The sequence below is a fragment of the Pleurodeles waltl genome, chromosome 8, assembly GCF_031143425.1.
Source record: "Pleurodeles waltl isolate 20211129_DDA chromosome 8, aPleWal1.hap1.20221129, whole genome shotgun sequence".
In the NCBI taxonomy this organism is placed as follows: Eukaryota; Metazoa; Chordata; class Amphibia; order Caudata; family Salamandridae; genus Pleurodeles; species Pleurodeles waltl.
The window spans coordinates 808,866,268-808,884,449 of NC_090447.1; the positions used below are offsets into that span (position 1 = coordinate 808,866,268).

The 18,182-nt window shown below is 43.0% G+C and overlaps 1 protein-coding gene across 1 annotated transcript in view; it reads left to right on the forward strand.

Moving 5' to 3' along the window:
- The window catches only part of TMTC4 (transmembrane O-mannosyltransferase targeting cadherins 4), a 446,521-nt gene that overhangs the window by 65,783 nt on the left and 362,556 nt on the right, over positions 1-18,182 (forward strand). The window contains exon 3 of the mRNA XM_069205065.1: positions 8,952-9,067. Coding sequence (XP_069061166.1) covers positions 8,952-9,067 — 116 coding nt within the window. The remainder of the gene's footprint in view (positions 1-8,951; positions 9,068-18,182) is intronic.

Here is an 18,182-nt window from a genome sequence, read left to right on the forward strand (position 1 = left end):
AGTGCACCTATTTCCTCTATAAAGGGGCCTGATGTACCCTCTGGGTTGCAGAACCAATCTATCAATACAGGGGGCTGGCTCTATCTAGGACAGGAAGACCCTTCTATTAATGTTGCTCAGTTGCGACGCCCAGTAATATTTCTGCATATCAGGTAGGGCCAACCCTCAATCCTGCCAGCCCCAGGTGAGGTTGTGTAGCGCTATATGCCCCAGGCTTCAATCCCAGAGCAGTGTTTAGATCTCCCCCTCGACGTATGATTTATAACTTGCGTATGGTGTGTTTTGGAGGGCATATTGGAAGTGAGGTTGGGACATAATTTTAAATAATGCTGCCCTCTCTAGAATCAATAGCAGTAAGGACTTCCAATGTTACACATCTCTTTTGAGCCTTTCTAGCAACGGTGCTAATTTGCTGCAGAAGAACAAGTCTGGTGTGATATAAATCCCCAGGTAGCAGAAACCAGTTGCTGTAACATCATGGACGTGCACCAATTGATTGTATAGCCGGAGTAATGTCCAAAGGTGGTAATCTGCATCAGCCTATTTAACCTATTTTCTGGGTCCATTACATATAGCCGCACATCGTCCGCATATAGAGAGGTTCTATCTCCCTAAAGCTCATCCCATTGCAGACCTTGGACCAAGGGGTCTTGTTGGATTCATGCTGCCAAGGGTTCAAAAGCAAGGACAAAAATTAGGAGTGACGGGGCAGTCCTGGTGGTACCCCATTGGGACAGAAACTCTTGGCACAGACCCCATTGACTTTAACCTGTGCCACCGGACCAGAGAACAAAAGTCGCACCCACTGTGCGAAGTGCGGGCCAAAGCCCAGCTTGTCCAGCACCTCAAAAATATAGTCCTATTCTAATGCGTCAAACACCATCCTGATGTCTAGTGAAAGAACGAGGGCGTGGTCTCGTAGGATGGTGGCTTGACATAATATGCCTTGCAGGCTTCGGATGCTTGGGGTCGTGCTCTGCTGGGGCATAAAGTCTGATTGATCCGGGTGGACCAAGGTAGGGAACACTTGAAACAGGTGCATGACCAGTACCTTGGCGAGTATCTTTACCACAGCGCTCAAAAGTGAAATAGGCCTGTAGGAGGCACAGTCCTCGGGGGTTTCCTGCTTTATGGATTACCACGATGGTGGCAAGTCTAGGGACAAGCAGCAATGCCTCCTGTTGCTTACTTTCATTAAGCTTTTTCAGAAGGTGAGGGGCCAGTGCGGAGGACCTCAGTAATGTTTGCCTTTAGGCAGTCTCGATCTGAGTCAGAGAGATCTGATATGCGGGTATCGGATAGAATCTCTCAGGCATCGTCAGTTGTGGTGAGCACAGCTGTGGGGTGGAGTTGGGCGTAGTAAGTGGCAAAGGCAACTGACATATGTTGCTTCCGTCTCACCATTGCCCCCTCACATCTTCACTTCCAGCACCCAGCATCTGCATTGTTCCCTCTAATTCAGCCATGCCAAAAGCTTGCCTGTTTTATTTCTCACCTCATAGAGGGGATGTTGAGTGGCCTGATAAATCGCCCTGGGGGTGTTCGTCACCAGATGCCCATATTCTCTTTGTTTTAAGGTTAGGGTGTGCTTGGCCTCCTGGCTATCTAATATGGTGAGGCACCATTCCCAAGGCTGAATCTCCCTTTCGAGCTCTTCTAGTGTGGCCCCCTTGACTTTATTGTGCCTAGCCCGGCCCCTTATCACAGTTTTATAGGCCTCCCAGAGAGTTTGAGTAGACTCGACTGAGGACGTGTTCCTAGTAAAGTATTATGTCATTTTTCTCAGGCCCTCTCATACGAAAGGCTTGAAATACCTGCGATTTATTGATATGGCCCTTCTCATTGGCCCTTGACCCAGCTGAACACCACCCACGTCAGGGAGTGGTCAGTTATACCTTGCACAAGTGGCGCACTCCTCAGTAATGATGGACCTGCTGGGCAAGTGTGAGGAGCTAATCTATCCAGCAGAGGCTGCTGTGTGCCCTGAGTGGAAAGTGTATTGTTGTGCCCTGAGATTGTGTGCCCCACATATGTTTATCTGTCATAGGCCTGTCAGGAAGTCTGAGAGTGGGTGGTGGGTTGACCCCAACGTTCGGGGTGGGGGGTACAGCAACAGGCACACTCTTCACTGAGTGCCAGATTAAAGTCTCCTCCCATAAGTAGTTTTCTGTCAGGCAACTGGAGCAACAGGGCACTCGGGTCAGGGAATGTTTTGTCATGTAAGTGTGGCAGGATATAGACTGAGCAAAAATGCCAGTCCCTTCAGTCTCCCCGACAGGGCCACATATCCACCCTGCATATCAGTCCATATATGTTGGATAGTAAGTGGGAGTTGCTTCACTAGAATCCGCACCCCCCCTTAAACCAGTTGAAAATCCTGCATGGACACAATTTTGTATCCCCATCTGCCGAGAACTTGATAGTTGTTGCCCATCATATGAGTCTCCTTTAGGAGGACCATGTCTGGCACATGATGCTTAATGTATTGCAGTATTACTCCACTCTTAATTTTATTTCCCAAACCATTGACATTCCAAGACATTATCTCCATGGAGACTGTTCCAGCTATTTTGTCTGGTATCATATTTGCAATATGGGCTCCCCAGGCCTATGTATTCTCCCCTTCAACTTTGGGACTTGGGCATGTTGGCAGAGATAGTTGCGTGCCTCAGTCCAAATTCAAGCTGCATGTCCCTTGTGTAACTCCTCCCTCCCCCCGCTTCCCGGCACTGCAGACTTTGAACTGACCACCCTCCAACACTGCAGCACACGTGTCGCCCCAAAACAGAACTCAACAGTAGAAATCAGTGGTTTCCACCATAATCCCCTACCCCCCCACACATCTTACTGTGTATTGCATATCATATGTCTCGGCTTATGTCGTCCCATCAGATGGTGTCAAACCATGCATGTCCGAACAATCCATTGTTCGTCTAGCTGTCAGCCTCTGCGTGGCTCTTGTAATTCTGTCTGAATCTTCCAGTCTTAACCCACACCATCGAACCAGTCACTCTGGGACCCTTTCTGTGGGGCCTCCTGCCAGGCCTGCTCTTGTGTCTGTTGGTCCCATCTCTCCTCCTCCGTCTCTGCCTCTTGATCCAGGTCTATCTGTTCACATTGCTGTTGGTGGGTTCAAGCTCCTTTTGCTGGTCTCCATCCCTCGAGCCAGTTCCATGCCTCCTCTGGTGATATGAAGTGCCAGGTTTTGCTATCCGCTACCAGTTTTAACTTAGCCGGGAACATAATTTAATATTTCAGTTCTCGTTCTCTCAGTGTTTTTTCACCTTGTCAAAGTTGTGGCGCAAACGCTGGACTTTGAGCGTAAAGTACAGGAGGAAGCTGGTATTTGCTTTCTCGTACCTAAGAGGCGGGGTACACAGCCTGGAGGATTGCGGCTCAATCCCTGTAATTACATATGTGGGCAATGATGGTGCATGGCGTCGCGCCTTGCATCCTGTGAGCGCACTCAGTAGAGAAGTATTTAGATAGACCTCGTGGCTGGAGTACCTAGAGGATGAGGTCCTCCAAAATAGGTTAACTTCTGGTCCTTCCGCTCTCTTGGGAACCTCAACCACTGGAATGTTGTTTCTCTTTGAGTGGCCCTTAAAGTCTTCTAGTTTTGCACCCAGTACCTCAGCATTGATCCGCAGTCTGTCAACCTGTTTTCTCAAGGCCGTCATCTCCCCCTTGAGGGCAGCAATCACACCTTCTGAATCTTTCACTTTTGCACTCACATTACTGAGGTCTGCTCTAACCAGTGTGAACTCCGTGGAGACCGAGTCTATTTTTGTCTCTAGGTATCCTCGGACCCCCTGAATTGCTGTCATGATGTCCTTAAATGTGTTTGGCTGTCCTGAGGGGGGCCCCCGTAAATGATTGTGCCTCTCCCATTGCTACTCTTCCTGTCATCTCTCTGGGGAGTGCAAACTTGTCCAACCTTGTTTGGTGCAAGGTTCAGATGCCCTTTCACCCGGTCATCACAGTTGGTCACACATTGAGCTGCTGCTGGTGGGGTAATTGTGGTACTTGCTGGTACCTGCGAAGATTCCTCCCTGGTGAGGAGTCCCCCTTGAGGCCTATCTGGTTTCCCACTGTTGTCAATGCAGCCGTATAGGGGCTCAACCATCCCCTTCACAGGGGCTGAGGCCCAGAAGTACCTCATAGCCCTGGGGAACAGTGTCGCAATTTGATCACTTCAATCCAATGTCCTGGGGGCTCAGTAGTCAGGGACCTAGTATGTCCTTCATGTACTGTAGTGCCTCGTACACGCGTCCACAAGGGCAGCACATCAATTAGATTGCTGCAGGTCTTGGCAGCCGTCCTTTGTTAGTTCCGAAGTAGGCCCCTCCGCCTCAGTTTTGGGTCTTTGCTCCTGTGTTCTCTGCCTGGCGTTTCTCTTTGTAATGGGTGGCCCAGCTGGCCAGGGACAGGAGACTCTTCCAATTCTAGGGCCCCAAAATCAGGCTGATTACTGCCCCTTGCTTTTCGCAGGCCAGTCTAGGTGCTGCGACTGTTCTAGCTATCCATCAGGGGCCCCCAGCAGCGCGAGCACCCTGGGCAGTCGTTGTTAAGCTGGTAGCTGTCCATTGAGCCGTAATCCCCAAGGGGTGGTAGCAGGGGGGGAGATTGCAGAATCCGGATGTCGGCCAGCTGCCAGGAGGATGCCACACCTCCCAAGCCGATATGTGTCTCTCTCTCTTTCTTCAGGAAGGATGGTGGGGGATTAGGCGATATGTAGATGAGACCCACCTCAACAAGCAGCCATCTTGTGTGTGATTGGCCATGCCCCCTGTAATATCTGACTTTTAAACTTAAAGCACAGCCTCAGAGGAGACGCAATACAAGTTTGATTCACGCCTGCATAGTGCTTTGCATCTTTCATTTCTACAACTCCCATCAAACACGATCTCAGGCTTTTATGCTTGAGTTGGCAACCTTTGAATTGACAGACGTAACTGACACTCCTAATGTTTGGGGACCCATATTCCTCCATACTGTGTGTTTCTCAATCGTTTACCAAAATTCATCATGCTCGCTATTTCAAACTCATTCTTACTTTCAGTCCTGCAATGTCTAAAAAGATTTTTTCGAATTTTAATACCATGTCCAAGTTTTAATTCCTCCTACTACAGCAAATATTTTTATTATCTCACAGTGAGGTCACCATTCATCTATTGTAAATGCATTTCTTAACTTTATTTTTAGCTCTGTCATTTCATCCATGACAGTGTAGTTTGGCTCTTGTATTATGATATTAGCAGACATAAACACCACGTTTCAATCATGATATCGAATGATAATAGACAAGGATTCCTCATGTTCCTAGTAAGGTCTATTAAGCAGAATATAATCCTACAATGAAATCACCACTAAGCTATTGTCTGTTTCATGTGGGTGGCATTTCCACAACTCTAGTTTTAGCTCCATCATTTTAGTCATGACAATATGATGTAGAGCTATGATGCTGACATGAACGATCTCTATTTAACAAGCACAAAAACCCCTGTGATAAGTCTAATTCTTCATTTGTATATAACTTAAGTGGTCTTCTTAAGATACATTCAGAAATTCAAAAATAATTTATGTATACACAAAATGCAAACCACTTATGAGTTTCAATATTTCACTGTTTCACAGTCTCATCACTAATACTACTTGTTCTACTTCTATTACTACTAAGTTTTATATTCATTTCAATTTAGCCAGAATTATGTAAACTAAGTTATGTACTTTAATATGAACAGGAATAGTCGATAATGATACAGATATTGATTATATTTCAGTGTAGGCGCCCATATTTTAAGTAAAACTGCTTAAATCGTAATCAACTAAATATCGTGTGATGTCTCAAATCGTCTGTTGAAAATAGATAGAGTTTAGTCATATCATAAATTATTAGAGTCAATCGAACAGCCTACTCTGACATACTTTAACAATTATATTCATCATTAACAGCAAGAGTAATCGTATCATCTTATGTGCAGGATAAGGAATGCCATTCAGGACTTGACTACAAGCTAACCTTCCTACTCAATCTAATAGATACTCTTTATTTGTATTTAGAGTCTTTACAACTGTCTTCAGTTTATATATCCATAGTGCCTCTAGTTTCCTAATATTCAGCTTTGTAACCTCTCTCTGTGGTGCAGATGAACAGCTCTTAATCCTGAAAACCGCATTGCAGATATTTCTTTACTTCAGGTTCATCATTAAAATGAACTGATACTGAATATCTGGTATCTTTATTCTGTAAAGTCCTTAATTGTTTCTGCCATTTAAACTTCTAAAAGTGTGACAGTTAATGAAATCACAAATCTAAAACGCTTTGCTATTTTTGCTCTCTGTAAGCATTGCAAGTTTATCTTTTGTGTATTGTCAATAATATGATGGCAACATTTATAGAAGCCTTTTCCAAAAGTGGCAACTTCCATCTATTCTTTTTGTACATGTGCATCTGGATTTAAGATATCAATATCATTCTACATTTGTGTGTAACCAATGGTTTATTAGTTCAATATATAGTCACAAGAGTCTTTCTGCAACAGGTACCAATATTTTCTATTTCATACAATGTCACATTTTTCTGCATTATACTTCCATTATAAGGTATACTTTCACTATTAAACGTTTCTGTAGTAGTATTTATCAATGTTGGTTTGAACAAATTTCTCCTTTTACACTTATTTACTTTATCTAATGCCCTCTGGATAGCATGATCATTGTATTCCCTCTGATATAACCTAGCAGCAATTACTTTTGATTCCTTATCATAGAAGTCTTCCTTCATACATGATAGATTTCCTTTCTGCGTATTCTTTTAGCCGTTAATAATTCACTGTATGATATATTCTTTAGTTGCTAGACAGGATGAAATGATGTTGTAATTAAGGTACTACTTGTGGAAGTTTGTTTCCTGCAGAGACAACAACAAAGGAGTCACACCTCCGCATATAATTCACAGTCAGACAGATTATACGTTTAGCACAACTGTGTTCTAAACGGAGTGCACTCATTTCTATTCACACACTTTCCAAGTTAGAAAAATGTTGCTTACGTAACAACACCACAAAACAGCATTTTACTCAAAATTGTGAATGCCATTTCTTTACATCTACATCTACATTCTTCCTCGTGAATAAGTTTGCATAAGTGGGAACACATATTGAGCCTGTCATTGTTCCTCTGAGCTGCTTGTCTAGTTAACATTGTTATAGAAAGAATTTATTGTCAATATAAAAGTAGCCATTCCAAGCATCATTTGATTGTGTGTGAAGAAACTTGGAGACTTTTTATCCAAAAAGCTGTTTGCCGCCTCAAGTGTTTGTGTCTGTCAATATAGAGATATAATATCCATGGTGACTATGGTGTGCATAACATTGAATTTCAAACCCTTCCTAAAATAAAATACAGAGATAACCCACAAACAATAGTGCACATCATTTAGAATTCAGCATTATTACTTTGAAGAATCCTTTTGTGAAAAAACAAATAATGAATTAAAAGAAGCCACATTGAACGCAGTGCAAAGATAAGGTTGAACTGTGAAAAATACATAAACTTCTGGTTTGCACTGAAACAAGTGTGAAGGATGAGCAAACCCTTTAGAAGTCTAGAAAAGTGTGCAAATATTCTTGAAAGAGAGAGTGTGCAGAGTTTCTTTTATAGTAAGAAATATTTATGGGTAGGATAGCACTACTTGGTAACCAGCCAAACAGAAAATCTATACCCACAACAACTGAGGTAGCAATTAAATAATAGAAACATTGAAAGGGGGAAGGCACCCTCACACATGGATCTGCTTCATCCTTAACCATGCCTTCATTTTTAAGTTTTGTTTAACAAACTAACTGAAAAATATATTTTTGTCTTATGTACTTCTGTATTATTTCACAAATAAGATTTAGAATAAAATAATTACCAATAGTGCAAGGAAATTGTATAATTATGATCACATTATGTATGTATTGTTGGTTTAGGTTGTCATGTGAGGGTCTTCAAGAATGAGATTGTTTATGGTAGAGAAAATTAAACATCTCAGAGGGTCTTAAGAATAGATTTTAAAGATGAATTGTTAATACTAAAGAGACAAATTATATGGTTTTAAAATATGTTTGGTGCTATGCAATTTTCAAGTTCAAGGTAATTAACCTCATAATAACTAGACAACAGCATTTTCTACAGTCGCAAGTAGGAACATAGGCCCTCATTGCAACCCTGGCGGTCAAAGACCGACAGGGCTGTTTCGATGGTTACACCGCCAACAGGCTGGCGGTGCAATCCTTGGGATTCCGACCGCGGCAGAAGTGCCGTGGTCGCACCGGCGGTTTACCGCCACATTAGTCCCGCCGGTTGTATTCCCAGTGGATTACGAGTCCCCCCTCCCGCCAGCCTTTTCATGGCGGTAGGAACCGCCATTAAAAGTCTGGCGGAAAGGGGAGTCGCAGGGCCCCTGGCCCCTGCACTGCCTTTGGCATGGGCATGGGCAGTGCCGGGCCCCCCTGCCACGGTCCCATGGAGCTTTTCACTGTCTGCAACTACACCCGTCGCACCGCCGCAACACCGCCGGCTCCTGTGTTGCGGCCGACATCCCCGCTGGGCCGGCGGGCGGAAACTCTGTTTCATAGGCGGCCGCACGGCGGTTACAACTTGTAAAAGTTGTAATGAGGGCCATAATTTTATATGATGATAGTGCCCAGACATACTCTGACAATCCCTTACATATAGCCTTACCTTTACTTGGTATTAAATACTGGAATGCGTGATTGACAGTTCAGCAATTAAACCTTTGTAAATGTATAGTATATCAGATTTACAGGACATTTTGTTTGAACTTTTCTGCAATTTGTTTTTTTTAAACTTTTTAGGAAATTGCAGCTGTTTGTAAAACTCATCTCATATATTTATAACTAATAGCCTCAAACCAATACTCAAACACTTTTATGTAATTTCAGGATCTGCGAGAAGACACCCCATTTGGTGATCTATGGGCACATGACTTCTGGGGTACTAAACTTCACAGCAACGTCAGCCACAAGTCATATCGACCCTTGACAGTGATTACATTCAGGTGAGCCAGAGTGCATAATAGATGTGAGTAGGGCAAGGTTTCCTTTTGAAAATGCTTACATGTAAATTAGCCATTGTAATAAGAAGGTGTATATACAGAACCATGTCAAATTAGTTGTTAATACCAGCTGTACAATGACTTGCTACTGGCTGTCTCGCATCACTCACTGCCATTTTTACATGGGATGCATTTTTTAAAATGTTTTTCTTTGCAGAGGTTCATCTTTACATATCCAACATGTTCACATTTACCATGTAGATTTCCTCCTCTGTCATTTGCCAAAGCGACGCTTCTTAGCAGTGGTTCTCGAGGTGAGCCTTCGGCATGGGCCTCAAATGCTCCCATACTCATACAGGCTCCTTCCACATGAGACCTTAGTGGATTTCCCTCCTATTCTCTTGGAGTGTCACTATCTTACTAATGAGAGAATGAGACCACAAGCCGGTGTGAGGCCTTCTGCCCTCTGAAAAATGATGACCACCCAAGGGCCCTCTTCATTGCCTAGTCTTGCTGCATTTGGTTTAATCCCTTGGCTGCTAAGACTTTTCTCACTAGAATGCTAAGCCTTTATTTTGCTTTTTGGAGTACTTCATGCTTAGGCCTTTATAATTGTTTCCACATAAGGTATATACACCAGATTTGCACCTTTTTTCCAAACTTCATGGGGATTCTAAGGGTACCATTGGTTTTTGGATCCTTCTGGAGAGGGCCAAGAAAATAGCCAAACTATAGTTAAATTTTGAGGTGAGGAAAATGTGTGTTTTTAGACAATGTTTGAAGTTTGCAAGGCTTTCTTGGTAATAAAACCTTGGTAGATCCCTGGGAAGCACACAACCCTGGAGTCCACTGATGTCTAGTTTACAAAAATATCTGGGGTTGGTAGGTTTCCCATGAGACAAAGTACACACAGACACGGACAGTAAGAAAATGCAAATATTACTGCACACCCAACCAACATACAAATACACCCCCAAACTGATTTGGTTTGGCACAGGGATGCGTGAAAAGGACAAAATGTAATTTAAAAAAAAAAAATGAAAACTCAGAAATCACTGCTAATAAGATGATTTAATTTTTAGAATACTGAACCTATGACTCTCAAGTCATGACCTGTAAAGCCATGACAAGACACAAACCACTCTACATGCCAGCTGCACGCTTTTCATGCCTCACACACAGAAAACCATTCACAACTCCAACTGCGGGCCAAACACATTACAACACTCATATCAACAAACGGCACCACTCAAGGCCCCTTCACTTTGATACACCCAAAGGACTGACACACTAATCATAACCCCAGTCGCCCAGACATCAACCAACTTGCAAACACAGCAACAGCAGCACGTCAATACCCACACACTGCCAGCCAGCTGCAACCACAACTACGCATACACACACACACAGTCAGACAACCACCGCTACACACACTGCCATTCCACCACCTCTAGACACACACCGCCAGTCAACTGCCACTACACCCACTTGCACACCCAGTAAATGGCCAATACACACTCACAGTCAACTGCCACTAAAAACACAAACCGCCAGTCAACTGCCACTACACACCGCCAGTCAACCGCCTCTACATACATACATACACACACAGTGCCATTTAAACTCCACTAAACAGACAGCGTTAGTCAACCAACACTACCCCCGCATACACTGCCAGGCAAGCACCACTATACACACACACTGTTAGGCAACCACCACTGCATACACACCGGCAGTCACCCACCACTGCGCACACACTGCCAATCAGCTGCCACTTATATACACCTTTAGCCCACCACCAGCACATGTACATATATCGCCAGCAAACCGCCACTACAAACACACATGCTGCCTGCCAAGCACCACTCAGACATCAGCATCAAGCTCCATGCCATTTTCTTTTCTAACAAACAAAAACTTCCAGAATGAACAGATTACACACACAAAGCACATGTAGAAAAAAATAAAACATACTACTAAAAAGAGAACATTGTTTCCAGTTTTTTCAAATGTAAAATAACCCACGTATAAGTAGAAGTTAAAAAACCATCTACCATTCTCTTGCTTACTTCCAATACTTGAGTTGTATATGGTACAGTTAAAAACGTGGGCACCAACAGGCAAGGATTAGAAGGATAGTTGGGGCAGTACATAACACTCTCCTTTCACACTTTGGACACAGACTCTACACCTCCGAGAAGGAATCTCTTTTTTGGGTGTGGGTGGAATATTTTCAGGAAAGTGTTGATCTTTGAATCTAGCCACATCTTCCACCACTCCAATTCTAGGAACACTTGTTTGCTCTCCTGCAGCAATACTGCCTATTTACTGAGTGCTTAAACTGTACAAAAGACATCATAAAATCTGTAGAATGATCTTTAAAAACAATGCAAGCATTGAAATATGCCTAATGAAATAAATGAAAAACCAACTTCTTGTACAAAATGAATGACTTTTGAACAGCATTGTAAGAATCCAACCTTTGATCTACTATATCTCCCATGTATTGGTTTGCACACTTCTGCTACCTTACCACAAACAGTCGCAGGTGAAGTGCTTTTACCATGAATAGATGTGAGTATGTGAATATCTTTTCTGTCTGAAAATTTCAAAGTAGTTCATTGCTAAGCAAGGCACTGTGCTGTTCGCTTTGAAGTTTTGTACACATAAGCTCTTTAGAGTAACCTTTACCGTTACAGTGGATTGTGCTACAAGCTACAGCTGAACATTTCATTAAATGATTGCACCCCTGTGTAGAAATTGTCAATGTATCAATAAAATGAATGCAGTGTTTTCTAAGTAGTATATGCACCCAAACACACCAATTTACTTAATTTGAAAAATTCGTTTTTCATTTGTTTATTTCCTTTAGTTACTCTAGGCTGTCGACTATTTGAAAATGATTGTGCTTGTCTCATTTCCTGGAATCTTTGTACCTTTTTCAAACTTTCCCCGAAATCATAGAATGTAGGGTGTGATTTTCCTGTAGAACTGGAGGAAGAGTTATGCCTTCCCACTATTGGATTGTATGTTTTTGCACACACTAGTCGAGCAGCATTTCCATCAGTCAATTCTGTAACATGGAAGGAGTCTGTGACCAGACCGTTTTAGATGGTCAATCCAAGTCTGCTCAAAATATTTTAATAAGGTTGCCAGGTGCCAGTTTCTGGTCATTTTGTGACTAATATTATGATTGCATAAATGATGTGTAGAAATAGTCTACATGGTCAGGTGGTACACAGGCTAACATTGTTATTTTTTTTTTTTTTACTCAAACTGAAGTTTACTGTCAGATATATAATCTCCAATTTAGGGTGTGTTTTTTAGTATTTTACTTCATGTGGCATATGTAAAATGGAAAAATACATCCCTGAATTTGAATGCCAGGATACTGTTTTTTTTTTATTTTATAGTTTAAGGGATTGCATTTTCAAAGTCATTTATTATTTGCACAGTATTTGTAAACCCTGTTTTTCTTCAATTGGTGGAAATTCATTGTATGTAGAAGTTCTTTGACTGGCAGTGATGCATGTAGAAGCAGCTTGGTATTGTTGTTAATTGTGGATGTATTGTGGAAATTTGTGGAAATAGGTGGAGTGTTGTTTCAAATGCCCCATCCATCATCCAGGTTCCACTATGTTCTGGTTTTATGAGGTTGTGGTGAGTAGCAAATATTAGTAATTTTGGAGCTATGGTCGTCATAAAATAGGAATGGTTCATGGTTAAATGTTTTGGTTAGTATGTGGGTATTAGAATGCCATTAATAGATTTTTATTGGTTAGGTAATGTTTTACTTAATTGTCTTTTTCTGCTAATCGCGCTTTTCAAATTTTGGATGGTCAGTAGGTATCTGACATCATGCACAGGATGCAGCTAGATAACTTACCTTAACGCTGATCCAGATGGCTCACTAAAGGTGCCAGCTAAATAGTGTATATGCTGTACTGTGTCCCTTATTTACAACTCTACTGCAGAGTAGTTATGTTCTGTAGTTCTTTGCATATACCTGCCTCTGCAATTAGTGGAGAAGTCATTCACTGACCCAGAGTTAGTCCAAGGCTATGTGTTTCTGTACTTGCAGTAAATATAATGCTCAAATTGTAATAATTGGCTCCCCTTTTGGAATGTACAAAAATTGCAGGAGTCTCTCCAACACACTCAATTTAGAAAGTAAATCTGTTCGCGACACGCAAGGAGGATGGTGTCAAATCCACCCACTGACTTGCTGAATACTCCAAGTGTCATGATATAGCAGACAGAAATAGTCCCATATCTATATAGGAAAAAAGAAAGCTAACAAAAACAGCAAAACACCACTCCGCCCGAGTTCACACTTTCAGTATTCAACATTTAGGAGAAAAATGCAGAAAAATGGCACAAAACAAACCACACAAAATTAGGCAGGAAATCTAAGCAAGCTCGCCAAGGCAATCAACCTACTCCTTCAACAATGCAACTAGAGAGCAAAGAAGTATTCAACCTGAAATCCCATTACGACTGTCCCATCCACTAACCCCTCAAGGTCCCTAGATGATCCTGTGAAGCCCTCCTTATATTTTGCTTAAATTTTATATTGCTTTTCAAATTTCACAAGTCCTCTATTGTACGAGTATATTACATTTTGATTACTGTCTGAATCAAGCCATTATTGATATTTAGTTCCACTTAGTGACCTTTCGGCCACCACCCATCCCTTTTCCAATCATACAGTTGATGTAATGTATTGTTTTAAAGGGTGAATGGGCCCCACCTCACAATGTTATGATTTACTCTGCTTGTTGGTATTTGGACACTATAAATCTGCTAATCACTACTTTTACAATTCTTAATAATCAGATCTCTCCTCCTTTGGTAGTTGAAGTCACACTATCAGAGTGTCGGACAATCCAGGCTTTTCGTTTCAAATCTTTTTTTTTTTTTTTTAAAGTTTTCAACAGAATTGTAGTGCAGTGCCTAGGTACATGTTGTTAAAATTACAGTTGACAGCTATAATGACCAATGTCACCATTTGCATTAGTGTCCTGCTTATGTTATTAGATTATAAATGAAAGAGAACTTAGAAATTACCCTCCTCTGGCTTTTGCGATCGAGGCAAAGGGCAGAAGGTGTTCAGTGTGGTGGAACTTGGTAGAAAGAAGGATTGATGGGGGTGGTTGCTGCTAACAGACAGGAGGGTAATGGGCAAGTAATGTGGGAGATGTAGCAAGTGGTCATGGCTGTGCCACACTCTTGAGTGCTGAGTAAGGGTGGGTAGATGTGTGTTCTCTATCGCTCTGACAGGAGCACAGGAGATGGATGTCTACTTTAACAGCTCTAGGGACTTTGGAGTGGTGCTGGGAATTAGTTTGTGTTGTGGGGGTGATGCAGGATGTAGTCCTCCCCTGCTCGGGTCGAATCTGTCCCAGTGGTATTAGTGTCTGTTATAAGGTCGCTCAGTTACAGGTGGTCAAAGAGCTGTAGAGCCCTGAGCTTTTATGGGGTAAAGCATTTGTGGTCCAGTTCTGCCATATAATCTATGAGGGGTTGCCAGATATAAGTGTATTTCATGTCTGTGCTAGCCAGCTTGTGTGTCAGCTGTTTTTTGTCAAGGATCTGCCACATCTTATTGAATCATAGGTAGCTAGATGGTGGGTCAATATGTTTTTCCAGTAGAGGATGATCAGTTGTCTGGCAGCCCCCAGTATGTGGCAGTTAAGTGCCAAGTCAGGGCCTATCATGCCCTCTATGTTCCCCCGTCTTATTCCAGGAAGAGAGTGTCAGTGTCAGCAGGATGGGAAACCCCTGAGTTCCCTTGATGTGGCCCAGTATTTCCTTAGAGAATGTTTGCAGAAATATACAGTCCTACCAGACATGCATGAAGGTGTTGGTTTATCTGTTGCGCCTCAACAATAAGGCCAGTGCTGAGGGGTATATATAGTGCAACTGGTCAGGAATGAAGTGATATTGGTTCATCACTTTGTAAGCCAACTCCCTTTGGGAAATGTGTCAGAGTGATTTGGGTATGTCACGCCACAGGAGATCCCTATCCTTAGAGGATGTATCTTTTCCCGTGTCTGTGGCCCACCTTGTTTGGTAATTGTGCTTTGCTACGAGCTTGGAATCCTGGAGAGTGTGGTACACCCTTGAGATTAGGTCCCCGTGTACCTTGGAACTATCAGACCAGTTTTTCAAAGTGGGTGAAAGATCTTGTCACTGCCGCAGGCTTAGGCATGTTAAGGGCACAGTGCTGGAGCTAACCTTATTGTTTTCTCTGATACTCTGAAATCCTGTTTGCACTGCTTAAAGGAATTCATGGAATCCCCACGTGAAGAGGTCCCACAAGGTACTGCAATCTCACCCTCTGCATTCCTGGAAAGTGGTGGGCAGAAGGTTGGTGTAAAGTCCTGGTTTCTAGCAATTGATGTGTTCAGGGATGGGTAGGTGGTAAGTCCCTTTCTGAAAGCCATCCAGTCCCATAGATCCAGGACCGTTTTTGTTGTGGTGGCTGTGTAGCCACTTCTGGCATGCTGAGGCAGCTAAGCTAGGTCCCAAGGAGGGCAGCAAACCACCACACGATCCATATGAAACCAGCTTTTCTTGCTTTCCCAGACTACCCATTCTGAGAGAAAGCATAGGCGGGCTACCCAGTAGTATTTTAAGAAGTCTCTAAGGAGCATCAGACCTTATTGGAGATACATGGTTCTTTTCTTGCCCAAATAAAAGATCAAATGTTGTTTTGTAACTGGACAGTATAAAATCTGGGTTCTTTGATTGTTGTCCTTCGGTATTCAAGATGGAACAGTTTTCCATCTGTAGCCTTTATATATCTTGGACCCATCCCTTCTCTCATGGTGGCAGTTTTTCTTTCAACAGTATAGCTTTTTTACTTTTAGCTAAGAGTAGGGTTAGATAAATGAATTTATATTGCTTGTGGTGTTAGATCAAACAGACTTCCTTGCTAAAATATTGTTCCTCATCATGTTTGGCAATGTTATGGTTACCTGGGTCCAGAAAGAATGAACCAGTAAACATGGGCAGACCATATATGTGAAGTTAGCTTAATGTGTTTGGCACTTACGGCACGCATCTATGAAAGTGTTATAAATCCCATGGTGTGGTTATGTGCTATGCACATCACTAAACTATCATATAGTTAGCAGGTGCCTTCGCAGCTTTTCCTGTATTGTTAGTATTGCATTTAATAAGTGATGATCGTTTTAGCCGACCCCAATGTCTATCAGAGTACTCGGAACCTCCTTAAACTTAGTTTCCTGAATTCCTACTTTCCTAGTAAATCATGTCACTTGATTGATTCCATCAGATAGGTGAAATTGTCCAGTCAGCATTCACCATGTTTCCCTTGCATCAGCAAATCTAAGCAAAGCCACTGTAAAATAGGGTGAATCCCTGGCAGCCTGAAAGAAGGTGAGTAATCCCAGTGAAAGCTGTTGTATGACATTTGAGCTCTCAGAGTTGATCACAGAGTACAACATACACATGAATACCATTGACAATTAACACCTGGCTCAGCATTGTGACCACTTCCTTTCAGATTGTAGCCAGTGCCTTCCCCCTTTAAACCTTTTATCTAGAAAATGCCAACATTCTCGTCCTTAATCTAGCTACAGCACTTGAAACAGCATATCCTTTCTTTTTCACAAACTCCTTGAATTCTTGCATGGGGCACGCTGAAAGCTGTAATGTGTATTCACCCTTCCGGCAGGGCCGCACCATGTTTGTCAAAATTGAAGACTCCAGATTTTATTACAGACTCCTTGAGAGATCATCTAATAACTCCCAGTGTTTAAATCTTCCAAACTCATATGCCACTCTGCTGCTCTGTATTAAAATCTCAGCTGAACCAGATAATGGTATTGGGGAAGAAACAAACCTGGATTTCACTAGATCTCTTAAAGTTACTCTCTGCTTCATGCACCAGCCAACTTACAATCAGCATTTTAAAACTGATAATTTGCACTGACAAAAACAGACTTTTTTCCTGCTCTGGTAAATAATGTAAACACCTAAGAGTCCTCCTGCAGGGGAGGGCAGAGCAAGATGGTGAGCATATGAGCAGGAAGCGATCGATCTGCTCTCTTCCGGCTAGTGCTGCCTTAGAGTCGGAGAGAGGAGGTGGGGCTTTGACTCTCATGAATGGCAGCGGCCACAGCTGATGCATGCAGATGCATCTCCTGAGACTCTGCATGTTGGAGCTGATAACCGTCTGCAGACTCCCGTGTTTTCTGCTAGCGTTTAGTTGCCTGGTGGGAGTCCCCAGCTTCGTGCGAATCTGCTGCTTGCCAAGCCTGGGCAGACCATGCTACCTGAAACTCAGCGCCCTTGCGACCGGATAGTGGAGAGTTCTTCAGTGACTCTATGTGCAGCAGGATCCCCCTGCAGTAAAACAGAGAATGGTGAGAGCAGCACTGGCGCTTGGAAGCTACCTCCCAAATGCGGCAAGCCTGGGCTCTCAACAAAAGATGTTGACCTGCAGCATTGTACTGTGGCTGTGATTCCTGGGCCCTGTTCCTCCAGAGTTGACTTACTCATGGCTGCGGGAGGGGCAAAGAAGATTCCAGCAGCATAGAACGCACAGAGTTGGTAAGGAGGAGCTCTTGATGACTACCTCTGGGGGTATGGGTAAAACGGACAAAGCTGATTCTTGTGGGGCATATGGCAACATTTGAGTACAGCAGTTTACAGGGGGTCCCACCTTTTGGGAAGGCACCTCTCCTGGATTTGTCTAGCGGGTACACCATATTTCCAGATTAATCACTCCCTCAGCAGCTAAGAAGTCTTTTTTTGTCCCAGTGGTTCAGGGCGTTGACACTTTCCTGTGTACAAAGAAGGTGGGTGGTGAATAACCCCTGCACAGTCGATCATTTTGGAGGGGTTGCATCCCTCTGGTATACTGACCTCAACTTTAGGATAGGTTAATACAGCTATGAGCAAGGCTGTTTGTTCCAACAACAAGGAGCTCTCCACCTGCTGATGTGGCCAAAATGGGTATGGCATCATCGATTGCCCTAACTAGTGGTGGCATGGTCTTTAGAGATCATGAGGGCCACGTCGGTAGAGATAATGATCCCCTGATACAGGCTAAAATGGGTAAGAGCAGTATGACAGCCACTGAAGATTA